Source organism: Phalacrocorax aristotelis, chromosome 4 (assembly GCF_949628215.1).
Source record: "Phalacrocorax aristotelis chromosome 4, bGulAri2.1, whole genome shotgun sequence".
Classification (NCBI taxonomy): domain Eukaryota; kingdom Metazoa; phylum Chordata; class Aves; order Suliformes; family Phalacrocoracidae; genus Phalacrocorax; species Phalacrocorax aristotelis.
Genome location: NC_134279.1, coordinates 84579410 through 84598239, shown reverse-complemented (window position 1 = coordinate 84598239; position 18830 = coordinate 84579410). Strand labels below are relative to the sequence as shown.

At 60.0% G+C, this 18830-nt stretch overlaps 1 protein-coding gene across 12 annotated transcripts; it reads left to right on the top strand.

Annotated features, from left to right (window-relative positions):
* The first annotated feature begins 1668 nt into the window (after window positions 1-1668).
* On the top strand, window positions 1669-18830 carry LOC142056858 (protein O-GlcNAcase-like). Of its 12 annotated transcripts, none has more exons than XM_075092381.1 (18): window positions 1669-2035; window positions 4780-5012; window positions 5627-5678; window positions 8327-8424; window positions 8903-9033; window positions 9940-10111; window positions 10469-10567; window positions 10899-11183; window positions 11497-11625; window positions 12156-13183; window positions 13255-13429; window positions 13744-13800; window positions 14708-14793; window positions 15026-15130; window positions 16767-16858; window positions 17278-17470; window positions 17550-17721; window positions 18092-18830. In XM_075092381.1, the coding sequence occupies exons 2-18, from the start codon at window positions 4967-4969 to the stop codon at window positions 18226-18228; spliced, it is 3057 nt and encodes a 1018-aa protein (XP_074948482.1). In that variant the 5' UTR covers window positions 1669-2035; window positions 4780-4966; the 3' UTR covers window positions 18229-18830. The 12 variants fall into 12 exon arrangements, with proteins under 12 accessions (XP_074948482.1, XP_074948483.1, XP_074948486.1 ...); XM_075092382.1 differs by having other exon boundaries at window positions 4777-5012; XM_075092385.1 differs by lacking the exon at window positions 4780-5012 and having other exon boundaries at window positions 12159-13183.

Genomic DNA, 18830 nt, shown 5'->3' with positions numbered 1-18830 from the left:
TGAACTCAGTGTTCCCCAGCAGCAAAACTCAGCAGGGGCTGGTGCAGGCCGTGAGGCAAAGAGCAAGCATGAGCGTGGCCTGTGCCCAGCAAGCCCCAGCAGTTGCTCCCTGCACAGGAATAACCCAACGTGGTAGCACTGAGCTGGCTTTCCCACAGTGTCATTGTCTGTCCTGCACCCAGCACACAGTTTTTATTGCTCTGTGTGGGTTTGGTTATGAGACCCCTGTTCAGACACTGAGGCTTTAAGTGATCTGGGCTCTCCTTGCTTTGCACAGCCTCCTCCATGCCATACTGCTGACCTTTGGGCAGACCTCACTAGCCCGCAAAGCACTCTGATGGCTTCTTCCCTGCCAGGTCACTGCTGGTCAGTCACTCTTGGACTCCTTGCTGCTTTGATGGCCCAGACACGATGACTTGCCTTCACAGAAGTAAATTACCCTGCAGAGGGAAGAGGGAGATGCCACAGATCCTGATTTTCTAGGCCTCTGATGCCCACAGTTTATGTGCAAGCCGATGCCTGTGGTTAGATAAAATAGCTGTAGGTTGTGACAGCTGCTGGGAGGGCACCTGGCAGTGCCTCGCTGCAGGAGGAGTGCACCTCTGCTCCCTCCTGGCTCCATCCCTCATACTTGCATGGTAACAAAGCCATGTACTTGCTGTCTGGGTTATGATGCCATTTAGCTGGGGAAAGCTGCAGGGATGATGCAGAACACAGGTCCTGCTTACAATGAGACTGACAAACAAGAAAAGTGGTCAGAAAAAGAGCAAAGCGATTCAGTGACATCAAACACACAGTCCTGCATGGAGACAGGTACCACAGTGACTGTGCAGTGGCAGGACAGGGAACTAATGACATGGCAGCACTTCTGCAAAACAGAACCTGTGGGACAGAGAAGATCACGAGCCAAACATGTCAACAGCTGAAAGCAGTGTGACAACAGGCAAATAAATAGCAGCCTGACATATGCAAGCAGGTGAGTCACAGGCAAAGCACATGAAACAGTCCTGGTATCATGGACCTGCTGAGCCAGAGAGGCATCACACCCTGGGCCCGGCATGCGGGCACCGGTGGGGAAGGTGCCAGCTCAGTGATGAATATGAGGGGATAATGACACCCAACCACGCGGGAACAGCTCTGGGGCCTGGGGCTTTTGGGTCCCGGGAAGCTGCAAAGGAGGGAGAAATAACTGCCCTCGGCCTGCACTGGAGAACACCCGCAGCTGCGGACGCCGGGGTACACGGGGTAGGGGGCTGGCGGGGGCAACAGCCTGGGCCCCGGTGCCAGCGAGTGGCGGCAGCTGCAGCCCCGCTGTGCAGCGCCGGCAGCCCCTGGGGCGCCGGGAGCGCGGGCGGCACCGGGCTGCTGGTCAGGACCAGGCGCTGCCCCGGGCCGGCCCCCCCGGGGGCCGGGGCGGCGGGGTCTCCGGCCCGCCGGGGACTCCGGCCCGGGGGACTGCCGAGGGGGCTGCTGAGGGCCCGTCCCGGGCCGCGGCCCCGCTCCAGCAGAGGGGCTCGGGCAACTCCTCCCCGGGCGAAATCCGGGGAAGGCTGAAGCACCCGGCCCACCACGGGGCGGTTTTGCCTCCCCGCCCCGCCCCGCGCCCTGGCCCCGCCGCGGCCCCACCCGCCGGGGCCGCCCCCTGCGCTGCGGCGGGCGCGTCTCCGCGGAGGGGCGGCAGGCGGTGGAGCCGCTCCCCCGCAAGTCCCTCCGCTCACTCCTCCATTCCTGCGCGCCTCCTCTTGACCCTCCGCGCGTCCCTCCGCGCGTCCCTCATCCCTCCTGACATCCCTCTCTCCGTCCGCGCATCCTGCATCTCTCCGCGCATCCTTCCTCACACCCCTCCGTTCCTCCTCGCACCCCTCCATCTCTCCGCGCACCCCTCCATCTCTCCGCGCATCCCTCCGCACATCCTCTATCCCTCCGCGCACCCCTCCATCCCCACGCGCACCCCTCCGCCCGCCCCAGCACCGGCAGGGCCGCTCCTGCGCGGGGATGGCGGGGCGGCCGCGCTTCTTCTGCGGCGTGGTGGAAGGTAGGTCCCTCCGGGGCCGCGGCTGGGGCCGGTGCCCCGCCCGGGCATTGCAAGGGCTGGCCCGGTCCACCCAGAGCGAGCAGGGGCCGGGAAGGGCCACCGGGACCCGAGCTGTGCCCGGGATCCCGGGTATTGGGGAGGCAGGGACCCCTGCACAGCACCCTATCTCTGCCCACGGGTGTGGGACCAGCACCCCCCACTGATGCTCCCCAGCCCTTCTCCACAGCACTACTGCACCCCGCAGCCATCCCAGCACAGCCAAGCCCCCCTCCCCCCCCCGCTGCAGTGTGTCATGGGGACCCACTGCTCTGTCTCCATCTCCATCTCCAGCACTCTGCAGTGGTTTTTTTCTCTGCCCTGGGTGTGGAGCAGCATCCTTGTGTGTGCTCTTACTGCCTCCCTGCCCGCAGTGCAATGCTGTCTTGGGCCGTGCCCAGAGCTGGCCAGGAAGGGCCTGGTCTCTCATGGCAGCTCTGTACGGCCCGGCCCTGTCCTTCTGCCCCTTCCTGCCCTCGACTCCTTTTTCTGCAGCACGACACCTCTGGACCCAGGCTTGGCACCCACTAGGCAGAAGCATCTCCATTTTTCCTGGCAGCACAGTACCCCGCTGAAGCCCATTGCCCACTGCTTTGCCTGGGAGGAAGCGAAAGCACCATGCAAATAAACACAAAATAAATAGAAAGTGCAGAGATAGGGAGGTTGATAGTAAAAAGAAATATGAGTCAGACAAGAATCATTGATATAGGAAAGCTGACCTGGGAAAGAGAAGGACACAGATGCTGCCAGCAGAGCCAGTCCAGGAGGAGGAGGTCCCTAGAAAGTGAGGAAGGAAAGGCATCCCTCACCCTGGTAGCACGGGCCCTGGCAGGGAACACAGGGCAGTGCTGCGGCAGGCAGGCTGCTGAGCAGGGTGCAGCTGTAGCAGGGCCGAGGCAGGCCAGGAGTGGTGTGTCCAACACAGAGCCCCCTGCTCCCTCCTGATGCTCAGGACATTGCTAGCAGCAGCCACAATGCGCAGACGGACTGGTGCCTCTGGGTGACCTGCACGCAGGACAGGAGAGGGGCTCAGGAACAGTTGTGGCCTAGGGACTTTGCTTCCCAATGTGTTCATAAGAACTTTGCTAACAGTTGTGAAGAAATTGCTGAGGGACATCTCAGATGGCCCAGAGTTTGGCAAGTAGTGCTGTGACATGTTACTGATGTAGTGATGTGGGCCATGGGAGGGCTGAGGTACAAACGCAAAGCATCACTCATCAGTGCTCATCTGTCTTCAGAAAAGCAGAGCACCAACATCATTCCTTTGGAGATGCAGCCACAGATAGAGATTTTGCTGGTACAGTTTAAGCCACTTCAGTGGGCAGAATACACTAGGATGGCATTTTCAACAGAGCGCTGCTGGCAGGGAGTGTGTATGGGGTGAGTGTCATGCTTGCAAGGCAGTGTCAGTTCACAGCAAAGTGTGAGTGAGGCACTTGCAGGCAGGTGCTGTACAGAGACTCCTGGGACCTCACTGTGAGCTGAGCAGGAGTTCCTATAGAAATGGAAAATCTATTTATCACGGAAATACTAGGATCCTTGAGTGGCCACAGATTTGGCCCCATGCACGGTGGGGGATCGCTAGTAAGGTGAATACATATTATTTCAAAATAGGTGGAATGACTGTGTAGATGCTCAAGCAGGTAGAAGACCTATCTGCAAAGAAGGTAATGTTCAGTGTGTGCTGTGATGCAACGTACCGCACCATTGCCCAAGGCTGGTGTTGAGGGCTGCAGGGTGGGCTCCTGCCAAAGGGAGCAGGGCATCAGGGTCCCCTCCCAGGCAGGCCAGCTTGGTGCACTCAGGTGTCTTGGGGAAATGCTGGGCAATGCTGGTGATGCTTGGTATCAGTGCCAGACGCTGAGAGCTGGTCCTTTCTCCCAGACTAACAAAGTAATTGCGATCTGCCCTTGTGCACCACCCAGTTCAGCGAATGCGTTTGCTTCCCTGAATATCTGCTCCTGTTGGCCTTGTCTGCCAGAAAGTGCATTGACTGATTTAGAAGTTGCCTGTGATGCAGAGCCCATCCGAAACTGGAAAGCTGCCTTGTTGGCTAATTGCCATCACTCTTCAAGATGTAATGTATTTTCTGTGAGACTTCACATTGCAGCTGCCAGATCTTGCAGAGACTTGAAGTGACTGAAGATTCTTCTCTTGCTAAATTTCAGGTCTGTGCTGGAACACTTACAGGTTCCCCTTAACCTCCTTTTAAGAAGCTGTCAAATCTGCATCTCTCCAAACCCATTTAGCTGCCTATTCTCTATTGTCCCCTAGTGAACTGGCTTGCTTTCCACTGGGTATTCTTTCTCGCTGGCTTTGCAGACAACTTTGCACCTCCCAGGTCTTCCTACATGCAGAAATGGGAAGGGCTCCTCCTTGAAAGAGGTCCCAAAAGGGGAATGGCTGCTGCATGTCCGGCAGTGCTCCACTCACTATATCCAGTCACAGACTGGTTCCCTGCCATGCAGAGCACAGGGCAGACTATCAGCTGCTGTGGTGCTGCAGCCTCAAGCTTGTGTCAGACACTGGTGCCCAACAACCACCTAAAGCCTGCAAGCAGCAGAAGTGGAAATGTTAAGAAACACTTGGAAATTTGCTGACTCCAGATCTGTATTTCCTGCGTTTGGTTTTGTTGATGTGAACCTTCTGGGAGGGCAATGTCCTTGCAGCCAGCCTTGGTGCTCATTAATGAGTGTCTTTGTTAGCAGACAGCTGGTAAGGTTGCTCCCTGGTGTGCTTTCCCTCCCTGGATTTTCTGTTTGCAAGCTTGTGGGGACGGTGTTTTCCAGTGGGGGACAGACAAGGTGTCTGTGAAATGTCCTGTGGAGTCACAGTCCCAGCACTCATGGGCATCCCTATGGGTTGATTGTGTGTCCCTGGTCTGAACAGCTTGCCATGGGACAGGGATGCTGCCTCAAAGTCCTGCCCTCCTGCAATGTAGGTATGTGTTTGCAGGGTGCAGGGGAGAGCTGTGTCGGAGCAATTTTGGTGCAGTTTGAGTTGTGCAGTGATTAAAGATAGAGAGAGCAACTTTTATAGCCCATACAGGAGTGACAGTGCTCTGCTTGACACAGCCTGACATTGCACAGAGAGAGATGCAGAGGGACACACAGCTGGTCTCTGTAAAGAAGAAAATCCCCAGGCAGAAAACTCTGGGATGGATGTACAATAGCTCTGTGCTTCAGTGCACCCCAAGGTCATGGTAGAGAGCCCTATAACCTAGTCCATCCTCAGCTGTGTCCTCTAGGCTTGCCTTTTACTGCGCAAATTCCCCCGCTGAGGTTAAGTGCTACCTTGTGCAATTCTTCCCAGCTGCTTCTTTCTGGGAAGGATGGAAGCACAGACATTATACCCACTTGCTTGAATACCAATACCCAGCAAGGTCATAGCAGGATGACAGACGTCTGAGGTACCCAGAAGTGAGCAACTGGTGGATCTCTGGGTTTAAGAGCAGGCACTTAGGAATAGTACAGAGAGAGACTGTGTTTTAAGGCAGTTACTGACAACTGTGTTTTGTGTTGTGTTTTTTTTTTTTCCTTTTTCCTCCTTTTATAGGTTTCTATGGGAGACCATGGTCTATGGAACAGAGGAAACTTCTCTTTCAATGGCAAGTACTCTGAATTTTCCTCTCTGAAGGTACTAGCCTGTGGCAGAGTGACAAGGTGGAAGCCAGAGTGCTGTGAAGGCAGAAGCAGTGAGGGATAATGTGCTGGAGGGAAGCTCCTAGACCTGGCCTGCCTTTGGGATGCTGGGGCGATGGCAGACAAGGGGGCTCATGCTTCTCCCAGGGCTGCTTCTGCAGTGCTCCCTCTGTCCCAGCGCTCCTGCACCCCTGGGTCCAGCCCGGGGGAAGACTCCCCCGCCCTGGGCCCGGGTGTGGTGGCTGCGGGATGGATGGGCAGCCCGAGGGCACCCAGACAGATGCGGGCTGTACTGCCCTGTGCCAGTAGATGGTGCTGGGACTCTGCCACAGCCCAGCTGCAGCCAGATGTGCTTGGCTGGGGGGCCCGGGACAGGGCTGGGTGCCCCAAGGCAGTGGGGTCTAGGGATGGGGCCTGGAAGGGGCTGGGTGGGCACTAGTGCCTCTGTGCTGGCACCGCGCAGCTGGCACGGGAGCTCCCATGAGGGCGCAGACCCACAGGGAGCTGTCAGTGGGACAGGGTCGGACTCTGCTGCCCGTGCCGTGGGAGGGGCGATGGCAGCTGGGAAGCATTAGGAGAGGAGCGTGGGGGCTGCGCGAGCCTGAAAATGCCGCCTCTGGAGGCACCAGAAAAGCTGCTCTGCCCTGAGGGGTGGGTCGGCTAGGGCAGCCCGTGCACAGAAGGGGTGTCAGGGATCAGGCAGAGGGGCTAGGGCTGGAAATGGGAAGTCAGATCAGTGTAAGAGAGAACGTGGCGTGTTCAGCAGTCTGGAAGCCCACCTCGGGCGCCGACCTGGCAGGACAAGCGCCCATTGCCTCATCTCTGAACTGCGTGGGCCTGGGCACTGCCAGCCAGCACCAGCCCCTGTGGGTGTGCTGGCTGCAGGACAGCATGCCGCGTGCCCACTGCCACCAGCAGCAAGCTTGCCTTGCCCGGGGCCACCGTCCCCTCTGCCGTGCACTCCCAGCAAGGGCACAAGGCAGGTGCTTCCAGCCAGCCCAGCCTCACTGGAGCTGGGCTTATCATTGTGGAAACAGACGGCACAGCAAACTGACATCACTCCGCCATGGGCACAGGTGGCCACTTTACCCTGAGGCTGCCACCCCTGCCTAGTGTGGAGGTGGCCCTTGTGGCCCTGTGAGTCCCCACGTATGTCTGTGTGTCACCATGTGTCCCTGTGACAGAAGAATGTGGGCGGAATTTGTCACTGACTGGTTGTGAGAATCACCTTGGGATGGGAGTTGATCCATGCAGGAGAGAAAAAGCCCTCTCCTAGCAGCTGGTGCCCATGCACTGGCCGTCAGTGGGATGAGCTGCACTGACAGGACCTGCCACCGACAGACTGGGGCCCTGTGAGGCCTCCCATGGGGCGTCCGGCATGGGCAGCACGATGGTCGCAGCCTAGATGGTGCCGTGGTCAGTGTGGGTGCTGCCCTGGTGATGGCATCGGCAGCACACTGGGGATGGTGTGGAGAGCGTGCCAGTCACAGCAGGGGCAGAGCACCGGTGACAGCGTGGGCAGTGCATTGTGGTGGCTGGGCAGTGGACCAGGGGCAGCAGGGCCATGTGCTGGTGACTGCAGGTGATGGCACTGGCAGCCATGCACTGCGCAGGAAATGTACCAGCCGTGCTGTGAGAGTGCACTGGTGACAGTGTGAGCAGTCACAATGGGAGTACGGACCATAGTGCAGGAACCAGAGATGCAGATACAGAAAAATATAGCTTAGAAAATTTGGTGAAAACACTCAGGAAGGAAAGCAAGATGTGATGTTTATCACATCTATATTAGTATGTTTATCACATTTATGTTCATGACATTTATATTAGGAATGAGGAGGTCTAATGATGGTCTTGTCTGGTACTATACTGGGATTATATTCACGTGTTTGCACTTGTGAGCGGTATGTTCATTGGTGTTTTTCTTCTCTGGAAAGAAACAAGATGAGGCACTTGTATCACGTGGTACATGAAGAGCTTCACAGTCTGTTCATTGTGGGAAAATGTAAAACATCGTCTACTAAGGAGGATAAATAAAAATAAATTAATATATCAGATGGCTTTCATACAGGAGTGCCAAAAGAGCTGTCTAGGGAGGTGTCTGCCCTCTCCAGATAATTTCCAGTGAGTCATGAATTGCTGGGGAGATTCTGGAAGGAATTTGTGCTTTTTGAGGCCAGAAAGCGCCTTATGATGATGCAGTCTGATCAAGTGGTTAAAACAGGCTGTTAGGCTAAGCTGGGCCCTCAGACATGCTTTTTCCACAGCAAAGGTGTTAACGCAACCCATCTCCCAGGAGGCAATGTCCTGCCGGTCACCAAGGCTTTCTCATCCAGATGCACTGTCTTTCTGGAGATCCCTAAACAACACAAATTGTTTGGCTCAGCACTGTGCGGCCACTGAAAGTACGCAGGGCAGGGCTCCCTGTGCAGGGGAAGAGCTGTCGCGCTCTGGGGGAGCAGAGGCTGGAAGGCTGCAGGGCACAGTGCAGCTCCGGGGAAGGAGAGGGCACTGTGTGCTGAGGAGCTCCTGGTGTTGTGGGCTGGCACGTGTCCGGATGCCTCTTTGCAAAGAGCTGGTCTGGACCCTTGTGTGACCCCTTGTCCTTGCTGCACAGGCTGAAACGCTGGGGACTGAACTGCTACATGTATGCGCCCAAGGATGAGCTGAAGCACCGGCTGCTCTGGCGAGAGCCCTACACAGAGCATGAGGCAGGTAGCGGCTCTGCTGGGCCCCAGCATGGGTGGGCTGCAAGCATCCCAGGTCCTCAAGGGTGAAGCGTGGCCTGCATGTCAGGCAGGGTCAGGCTGGCTGTTACCACTCTTCCTGACAGGAACCTGCCCATTGCATGGAGCCCTGCAGGCCCTGCTTAGTGCAAGGAGACCCCCAGACCCTGCCTGGTACAAGGAGCCTCCCCAGACCCTGCCCATCACATGGAACAGCCTAAGACTCTACCCAGCATGGGGAGCTCCCCACGTGGGTCTCTGTCAGTATGCTCAAATATGCTGGGACCCACAGACCCTTGTGGAGAGTCCTCTGTGTCCCAAGGGACTGGAAGCTGTCTCCCCTCCAGATGCTCCCTCATGCCTCCTGATGCCTGTAGCTCCTTCCTTTCAGGCTGCTGTGGTTCCCACTCCCTCCCTCCATCCCTTGCCTCCCAGTGCTCACAGCACCCCCTCTGCTTTGTCCCCAGCCTGTATGCGGTCTCTCATCGAAGCTGCCCAAGACCAGGGTGTGGAGTTTGTTTTTGCCATTTCTGCTGGCCAGGACATGGTGTTTTCAAGTGCCGGGGATCGGCTTCTGCTGCAGCAAAAACTCAGGCAGGTACCGTGGGCCGTTCCTTCATCCCACTGCTCCCAGGCGAGGGGTATGCATGCTTGTGTGTGGGCCCCATGCCCACCCCAAAGGCTGGTGTGGGGCTGTAAACCCCTCCTGCTGCTGTGCATCAGGGAGCAGCTTTGTGGGGTGCCCAGTGGCAGACATGCTGTCCCTGTCACAGTGACAGAGAGCCGAGGGCTCTGTGGATGCCCGACTGCTACCAAGCAGTGCTGGGGGCAGGAGAGGGACTGGCCAAGCCCCAGAGCTTGCTGGGCAGCACCGGAGCATGGTGCAGGCTGGTGCTGAGCCCCTGGTCCCCAGGGAAGGTAAAGAGCCGCCAGCACGGAGGGTTTGCTCCGTGGCAGCTGCTCCTCCCCACGGCACAGCCCAGGCAGCGCTGTGCCCAGCCACGTCTCCAGCTGCCCCCAGCCAGCGCTGGTGCAGGCAGCACCTGCCTGGGTGTACGGTGAGGCTCCTCCTGAGGCTCTGCTGGCCTCCGCTCCTGCGGCGTGGCTCCCAGTGCTGCAGGGCTATGCAGGGGTGCGGTGCGGGGAGAGCGGATGTGGTGGATGGCGAGTGGGGCTGCCTGGCACTGACACAGTGGGAGCAGGCTCTGGGCCACTACAGCACGAACTCTGGTGTGAAAGGGCTCCTGGCCCACGGCAAACATGGCCATGCCCACGGCTTGGAGTGAGGGGGACCGTGGCTGTTGGACTGGCGCGTGCCTGCAGAGCAGCTGGGCCTTGTGCGCAGCATCCGCTGCGCAGGCATGGGGGGTGCACCCCATCTGTCCAGGTGCCCCAGACCTCTGCTGTCCTTACGGGGCCCAGGCAGCAGGGGCTCGTCTGGGGCTCGCTGCCTCCTTTCTCTCTGCTGCCCAGGGATCCTAGCAGCCTGTGCCCATTCCTGCAGGTGGCTGCCATGGGGTGCCACTCCTTCGCGCTGCTCTTCGACGACATCGACCCCTGCATGTGCCAAGCTGACAGAGATGTCTTCCCCTCCCTGGCACAGGCTCAGGCCTCTGTGGCCAACGAGGTGTACCAGGAGCTGGGCCAACCCTCCGTCTTCCTTTTCTGCCCTACAGGTACTGCCTGCAGCCGTGTGGCCCCAGCCACCCTGCCCCTGGGAGCCCGGCGCTTGGCCAGCCATGGCACCCCTCAGCAGACCAGGGTGCCCTTTGGCTGGCTGCACCCAGCACCTGTGTCTGCTGAGAGCTGACTGCCCTGACAGCCTCCATGGCTCCCCTCAGCCCCCTCATGCTCCTGCGGGAGCCCTGGGGATCTCAGGACTAGGACAGGACCAGGCTGCACATGGGCTGGTGCTTCAGCAGCCGTGCATGCTGTGTTCGCTGCACCATGCATCTCCCCAGCCCCTGTCCCAGGCAGCCTCTCCTCTCCCAGCCTCTCTGCTCCTCAAGGGATGCTCTGTGCTCTCTCCCCAGAGTACTGCAGTTCTCTGTGCTCTCCCAGCCCCAGCCAGTCCTGCTACTTGTTGACCCTTGGCCAGGAGCTGCTCCCAGGGATTGGTGTCATCTGGACAGGTGAGCGCCTGGCCCGGCTCTGTGGGGTGTGTGGCCCTGTGCAGCTTCCCAGTGAGAGCCGGCGTCTGCAAACCCTGCAGCCACGGGCTCCATCCCAGGAGAGGCGCCAGCAAGAGGCCCGTCGTGGTGCCTTTCAGCATTAGGGTGTGGAGCCCCAGGCAGGCAGGCAGCGGGTCGGGCTGTGGGTCTGCTCTCCATCTGCCTAGGGAGAGTGGGGTGACTCGACCCTCATCTCCATGCTCAGTGCATGTGTGCATGTCCCGGTTGTGCGTGTGCATGATGGACTGTGCTGCCTGTGTGCTTCACGCACATCTGTGCCGTGATGCTCCAGGCCCAAAGGTGGTGTCACAGGAGCTCTCAGCCACACTGCTGGAGGAGGTGGAGGGTGTCCTGCAGCGCCGCCCCATCATCTGGGACAACCTGTATGCCAATGACTATGACTGCAGACGTGTCTTCCTGGGCCCCTACACGGGACGTGCCCCCGGCCTCATGCCCAGGCTCCGTGGGCTGCTCCTCAACCCCAACTGCGAGCTCCAGGCCAACTTCATCCCCATACACACATTGGGCAGCTGGTTTCAGAGCGAGCTGGGGAGCTGTGCTCATGCTGATCACACAGGTATCTGGCCTCAGCGCCCCAGGCAGCTCTGTATGTGGGGCCCCGGTGCCGGCAGTGAGCTTGTGCACCCAAGGGAGAGCCCTGCCCATCGCTGCCCATCTTTGCCATGGCCCTGAAGGCTTTCCTGCATGGCAGCCTGGGTGAGGCGTCTCACCTGGCTGGGCACCACACGGCATCCCAGGGCATGGGATCCATCCTGGGGCATCTCCTTGTGGGGAGGGGTGGGGGACACTGCCCACCCTTTGTGTGGCATGGGATAACTCCATCAAGCAAAGAGTGGGGCTGCCCAGGCTGATGAGCTCCAGTTCCTTAGGGATGGAGACTGCGGCAGCCCTGGGAGACAGCCAAGGCCCACCGGAGGGAAGCTACAGCTCCCAGGAGGCCTTGGAGCTGGCGTTGCATGACTGGGTGGCAGAGATAAACCAGCAGGCCTTGGAGCCAGGTAGGTGATGAACTTGCATTGTGTAGCATCCCTCACCCCCTCTGGAGCACTGGACCAGCTCTGTGGGGAGCTCAGTGGGGTGAGGGAGCCCCATGCCCTGCCCATTTGGATGGGTTGCTCTGGCTGGTGCGGTAGCGGTGTCTGTGTGTGTTGTGGTGGGCAGGCATGGGTGTCCATTGCGCCATACTGCCCCATGGGTGCTCCTGCCCTGGACACATCCCAGAGGGGGTCTCCTCATCTGGCAGCTTGGGAGCCTGGGGCTGTGGTACGGCTCTGGAAGAGGGGGTCCAGCCAGGTGCAAGCTTAGTGTTTTGCAATGTTTGCCTCTGCAATGCCTGTGGCCTCACCAGCCATGGAGACCTGAGCTCCAGAGCACAGAGCAATGCAAAGTCTATGGTCCTGGCAGCTCCCCAGTCCCTGCCAGCTCAGAGATGGAGCTTCCTGGCATGACCACCCCCAGGGCTGTCCTGCCCCCACAGCCATTTCCATGCAGGTGCCAGAGCGGCTGCCCCCTTGCTCCTTTCTGCCAGGAGGAAGGACCCCAGGACACCCCAGCATCAGCCTCAAGGGAGGAACGAGGCTGCAGCTTGGCACAGAGGGAGGACAGGAGGTCATGCCTGACCCCCAGCCCCACAACTCTGTTCCCAGTGGGGCAGATCAGCATGGCCCTGAGCCCTGCAGCGTGGCACCAGGAGAAGGAATGAGGAAGGTGACCTCGGAGCCCAAGAAGGGCAGTGGGAGCAGGACACCCGCTGGCAGTCGGCAAAGCCCTACAGGGGATGGGGACCAGCTCACCGCGGAGAGCAGAGCGAGCTGTGAGCCCTCCTCTGCTCTGCCTACTGTGGCTGGGAGTGCCCAGTCTGCAGGAACCCCAGTGGCTACGGAGACTCTCCACAGCCCAGCCCCACCCATGTGCTGCAGCAGTGGGGCCAACACCAGCCAGAACCTTCCCCTACCCACCAGTGATGCCAGGACAGGGGATGGCAGCTCCCCCCAGCCCCCCAGCAGTATGCAGCCTGAGGTCAGCAGGGCTGACACACCCCCAGGGCCTGGGGCAGGTGCCAGCCCTGGCTCCCCAGTACCACTCACTGATGGGGCTGGTGCCAGCCCTGACCCCCCAGTACCACTCACTGATGGGGCTGGTGCCAGCCCTGACCCCCCAGTACCGCTCACTGATGGGGCTGGTGCCAGCCCTGGCCCCATGGCACCATTGACCCCAGAGGAGGCCAGGTCCAGCCCCATGGCTCTGCTGACCCTGGAGGCGGCTGGATCTGGCCCCATGGTACCACTGACCCCCAAGGAGGCCAGAACCAGCCCTACAGCATCAATGACCCCCATGGAGACTGGGTCTGTCCCTGCGGCACTGCTGACCCTTGAGGAGGCCAGGTCCAATTCCACAGCACCACTGACCCTGGGGGAGGTGCGCATGCTGGTGGAGCTCTTCTACCTGCCCTACCATCATGGGCCACTGGCGCAGCATCTCCTGGAGCACTTTCGGTGGCTCCGAGCAAACAGCCTCAGTGTGGGGGTCCCAGCCACGGCACCCGATGCCGGCGAGGTAAGGCTGGCCCGGGCGTTGCTGTGGGATGGTGCCTGTCACAGTTGCGCTGACACCTGGTCCATCCACAGGGCACACAGTGGCGCAGCCGAGCCCAGTCCTTCCAGCTGCTCTGTGCTCAGACATGCCGCCTGCACAGCCGCTTCGTCAGCAGCGCCGGACGGGCACTGCTCTACGACCTCCACCCCTACCTCTGGGACATCCGCAACATGCTGCTGGCTGCCAGTGCCTTCATCCTCTGGCTGGGTATGTGGCTGATGCCAGCCCCAAGCAAGCCCTTGTGGCCCTGTAGCACATATTCGCACCCTGGCCAAATCCAGCCATGGTGAAGTGCAGGGGCTCCCACGCACTGCAACACACACAGGTCATCTGAAGCTTGTCTGTGGTGATCCATTGTTTCCCCACCTAAATAGATGAAGGCTTCTGGGACCCCAACCTCTGGGAGGCGGTCCCTGTGTCCAGCCAGGTGTGCTAGGGTCTCTCCTGGCAGTGCACCTCCCCTTGACACCATCCCCACCGCTGACCCATGCCCCGTGCTCACCACCTCACCTCCTTTGCAGATGGCCACCTCCTCTGCGACCCTGACCCCAAGGGCACCTGGGGAAGCTGCTTTGGCTGTAAGTACCAGTGCTGCCTGGGTGGTGGGGCCCTGGCTGCTGCCCTCCGTCACCTCCAGCCCCGGAGCAGCAGCCAGCACTCGCCATTGGGCTGCCCTTTCCCATGCTCTGCCTGCCAAGCGGAGCGGGAATGGCCACGGAAAGGCTGGCACCGCTGCGCGCCCTGACACACCGAGGCAGGATGCGGCACTGCTGCTGGGGACAGGGCAGTCATCGGAGCAGCTCTTCACCATCTCTCACAGTCTAGAAGGAACACCTATTTCTAGGACATGGTTCCTCAGCCCTCTTAACGCAAGGACCCCTTACCCTTTCTGGTACAAGGGATCCATGGGCCACTGGGAGCAGTAACGCCCTGGGTGACAGAGGTGAGGTTGGATTTTGAATGCCCGTGCATCACTTTGGAAGCCCCTGTTCCTCTGTTTTAGGGTTTCCTGGTTGCTAACCAACAACTGTTACAAGACGCCAACCTGAGACAGTCTCCAAGTTCAGTGTGAGATGGGGCTGTGAGCCTTAGACCACCTCCGCAGGGAAGCAGCTGCGTGCAGGGCAAGCTCCCACAGGTGCTGCAGAGCTGGCAGGCTGGGCAGCAAAGCAGCACACTGCTCTGTGCCAGGCTGCATCTTTCCACTGTAGCCAGGAGCTTACACCTTTCATGCTGGCAGGATCATTCCTTTCCCCATTCCCCCACTTTGAGCCCTGTTGCAGAGGGTGTGTTGCTACCCCAATGCATGGGGCTGCTGCCTGAGCCCAGGCGAGGTCCCATGCCTGGGCTGCACAGCTGTGGGGGCAGATCCTTGGAGCTGTGACCAGTGTGGATCATGAAGTAGCTGTGTGATGGAGGCTGATCTCCCCCTGGACCAGAAGGTTTTTGTTCACCTTGCATACACCTGTCTCCTGCTGCCTCCAGGGTGCCAGAGCATCACTGCCCCGATCCTGCTGGGGGGAGACGCTGAGCCCTGGGCACGTCGTGGGGGCCTCTTTGGAGAATTCCAGGTGAGAGCATGCCCATACCTGTGGGGAGTGAATGAGCTCTTGGGAAGCCAGGATCCCAGCTGCTGCTCATTGGGTTGCTGCAAGCCTGGGAAGGCAGAGCTGCACCAGGCCTCTGCACCTTGGCTGCGGCTCCTGGGGTTTAGGGCGCCTTAGAGGGACCCTCCTGCGCCCGCTGCAGGGCAAGGTTTGGAGCCAGGACAGCCTGCTCCTTGAGGGACTGTATCTTTTTCAGGCACTGCTGCCTGTGGGGAACAGCTGTGACCTCTTCTACCACCCACCTCCGCTCTTCCCATCCAGCCAGCTGTACCTCCTGCGCCCGCTGCTGCCCCTGGACAAGGTGGGAGCCACAGACCAAAGGGGTGGCCTGCACCACTCAGGCCAGAGCTCGCTTTTGCATGGCCTGTGCTGTATGTGTGCTAATGAGATACGTGCTCGTCTGCTGCTGACCCCAAGACTGAGCTTGCAGTGCAGGGTGATGCGGGTGGGAAGGGACCTCTGGGGTCCAGTCCCTGCTCGAAGTAGGCCAGCCTGGGGCAGATCACTGGGGGCTGTGTCCAGCAGTGTGTCAGCCCCTGGGCTGGAGAGCGGGTGTTGTGGCCAGCAGCTTTGGCAGGGACCATCACCCACCTCCCTGTGACGAGTGCCTGGGCAGAGCCCCTCCCTGGCCGCCAGCAGCAGGAGAGGGACACCCGACTCAGCAGGGGCAGGCACAGCCACAGATAAACTGGCACAGACATGGGGTCGCCAGGTTGCGAGGGCGACCTCCAGAGTACCCTGATCTCCAGCCTGAGCCTGTTGAGGTTCATGTCCAAATCAGTCCCTCCTTCACTCATCCAGTTTACAGGATGATTCCCCACTGGAGAGGCAGCCGTGACCTGCTTGTTGCCAGCCCCCCCCGCCCTGTTTGACGTCCCAGCAGTTCAGTGGGCTGGGGAGGGAAAAGGAGAATGTGGAAGTGGGTGGACACACAAGACAAACTGCTGCCAAATCCAGCAGAGCCCTGGGTTCCCACGTACCACACAGCCTGCAGCGAACACCCCGCTCCCTCACCCAGCTGCCTCTCCTACCTATAGGAAATGCTGATGCTGCAGATCCCGCCATCATGGACACAACTGCACATCCCTGCTAAATACAGTACCCGGCGATGCACAGCTGCAGCGCTTGTAAATAACAGAGGAGTAAATAACAGCAAGCACATGAGAGCAGATTATAATACCAGACTGCAGCTGCCAGCAGTTCCCATTGCAAAAGCTTGTTTTCAATCGCCTGTTGTCAGATTTCGTCTGATCAGGCTAAACTTGAACAAGCTGAATGTCTGTATCCAGTGAAACTTTGAGGGAAAAATCCAGCTAAGCACTTCAGCCCCTTCTGGGAATAGCACTCAGAAGGGCACTATCCCGCTTTCGTCGCTCGGTGATCAGGGCAGCCTTTCCTTTGCGAAGCAATGCTTTTACCAGGATGTTCTTTTTGCTAATCCTGTGAGTGGCAGCAAACTGAAATCTGACCAAGATGGGAAATTTTGAGATGTTCCCCTTTGCACATGCTCTGTGGAGACTTGTGTTTCAGTATTGGTTCCGCTGCGGTTCTGGCTGCTCTGAGCACGCTCCGTCCTGGGGCGAGCAGCATTTCTTCAGCAGCTGCTGCTCTGGGGTGCCTGACTGGAATGCCAATTTTTCATTTCAAAGTGCTGCTGTGCTGCGCCAACGAGCCTCAGAGGCCAGCAGAAGGCGATGCACGGTGCATCAGTTGGCACAGATGCCAGCACCCTTGGACAGCCGAAGCACATACCTTCATACCTTCCCCTGGCCAGGACGCACTGGAGGCCACAGCCCCGGTCGCAGTCCCTCCTAATGGTCAATTTGGGCAGCTGCTGGTACACCGTGCTCCGGCCGGGGCTGTGGCAGGGGCGGCAGTGGGGCAGGGGCTGGGCAGGGCAGGCAGAGCCAGGGCTGAGGTGGATCTGGGTCTTCCAGGGAGAGCTTTACCGAATGTGCCAGGAGAGTTTGGACTGTGACCCCAAAGTCGCGGAGATCCTCGCAGCCCACCCTGATCTCCTCGGTGACAGGTGAGATGTGGCCCCTCCAGGGCTCCTTCTTGCCAGGCGTGTGGTGAGCCTGGCCGTGTGCTGGGCGATGCAGCGCTGTGGTGTGAGGCAGTGGCCTCTCCTCGCATCCCTGCAGGGACCAGCTCTGCCTGCACCACGGCGGGAGGGGGCAGGGAGGGCAGTCCCTGCGCTAATGTCCAGCTGGGTCCTGGCAGCTGCTGTGGGGATGGACGCGCTGTCCAACCTGGCTGCAGGGGGGCCTGCGGTGGCTCCCCTTGGCCGAGGGCTTCTGCTGTGGGGGGTCTCAAAGGGATGGTCCGGTGGGCACTGGGGTGCTGTCCCACTGGGGCAGGAAGGAGGAGGCTGGCTGCTCTGAGCTTTCCCGGGGGCAGGCTGGGCTCCGGGTGGCATCTCAGCAGTGCTCCTGCTCTGGCCGGCAGGCTGCTGGGCAGCTTCCTGAGCCTGAGCCCCGAGTACACATTTGTGCTGGAGGATGAGGGTGGTCCATGTGGCTATGCAGCCGGAGCACTCTGCGCCGAAGGCTTCCTGCAACAGCGAGACAGCAGCTGGCTGCCAGCCATACGGCACAAATACCCCCGAGACCTGGGCACAGGTGCCCCGGTTCTGGGACAGGTGAGGGGGTGCTGGAGCAGGGGAGAGCAGGTATGGGGAGGATGGAAGGGTTTTCCTCACTTGTGTTTGTCTCCTGCAGGATGCCCTGGAAGAAGCGCTGCTCTTCTTCCACACAGAGCCACCAGCTGTGCCCCTGCCTGTGCTGCGGCGCTTCCCCTCCCTGGTGCAGCTGGGCACAGCCCCCCGTGTGCTGGATGTGGGGGCCAGTCGCAGCCTGGCTATCTGCCTGCTGAGTGCACTCAGGGCCAACGGTGAGCATGACTTCCCCATGCTGGGGGGGACTGAGGCCCCCTTGATCCAGCACAGCCCCATCCTGACTGCTCCCTTGCCCAGCCCAGAGCTGGAAGCTGGCCCTACCTGCACCCCATGTCTCAGCACGGGACTGGGGTAGCCCTCACCAAGGCTCCCCATCCCCTTTCTGACGCAGTCTGGCCCCAGCTCCCAGGCACTGTGCCCTCCCCTTGCATCGGGGACACATGAACCTGTGTCTCCAGGCATCACGCAGGCAGCCAGTGCCAAAGGAGAGGCTGACTGCCCTATGGATGGTGTCACAGCCACTGGCCCCCGGCCCCAGCGCTGGGTTCCTGGTGCCAGGGGCCTGACCTCTCACCTCCCTTCCAGGGTCGCGGGGAGTGTTTTGCGAGGTCAGTGCCGCTGACCGGCAGCAGCTGAGCTTCTACAGCAAGCTGGGCTTTGTCGCCCTGCCAGTGGCCTGGGGCAGCTCTCCTGGTGCGCGGCTCCTGGGACGTCTCCTCTGAGCATGCTGTGCTGGGTGCGGGCACGGGGGGGCACTGCGATGGGACAGGCTGACACCCCCATCCCGCGCTGCATTGGCCTGAGGGAGCAGGAGCAGAGGGGCACCTTGACCAGGGCAGGTACATGTGATGGGGGACATGGTGTGGGAGTGAGCAGCATGTCACTGTGAGGGTCCTTGGCAACAGGTATTTCTACTGTCTCAGGGGATTTGGGCATCGGGGCCCCTCCACTCCTCCCCTGGCTGTTCCTGCTTGCTGAGCACCCTCCACCTTTGTTGGGGAGCCAGCAACATCCCCAGGCTGTCTGCAGACCACCAGGCCCGGCAGGAGCCACAAGGGCAGTATTTAGGGTGGCGGTCTCAGAGCATGGCACAGTGTATTAGCGCTAAAGGAGTGTCCCTGTCCTTCAGGCTGGGCTGTCCAGCACTCGCCATCCCATGTGGCCCTAGGCTGGGCAGCTGGGGCTGGGGCTGGCTTTTCGGCACCAAGGACCTGCTTGTCTATCTATAGGGATCAATCTGGTGTGGGGCACAGTAAGGCAACCTCCATCTCTGCTGCCCAGGGGCTGAGGGAAGTGCTGTCCTTGGCAATAAAGCATTTGCTGG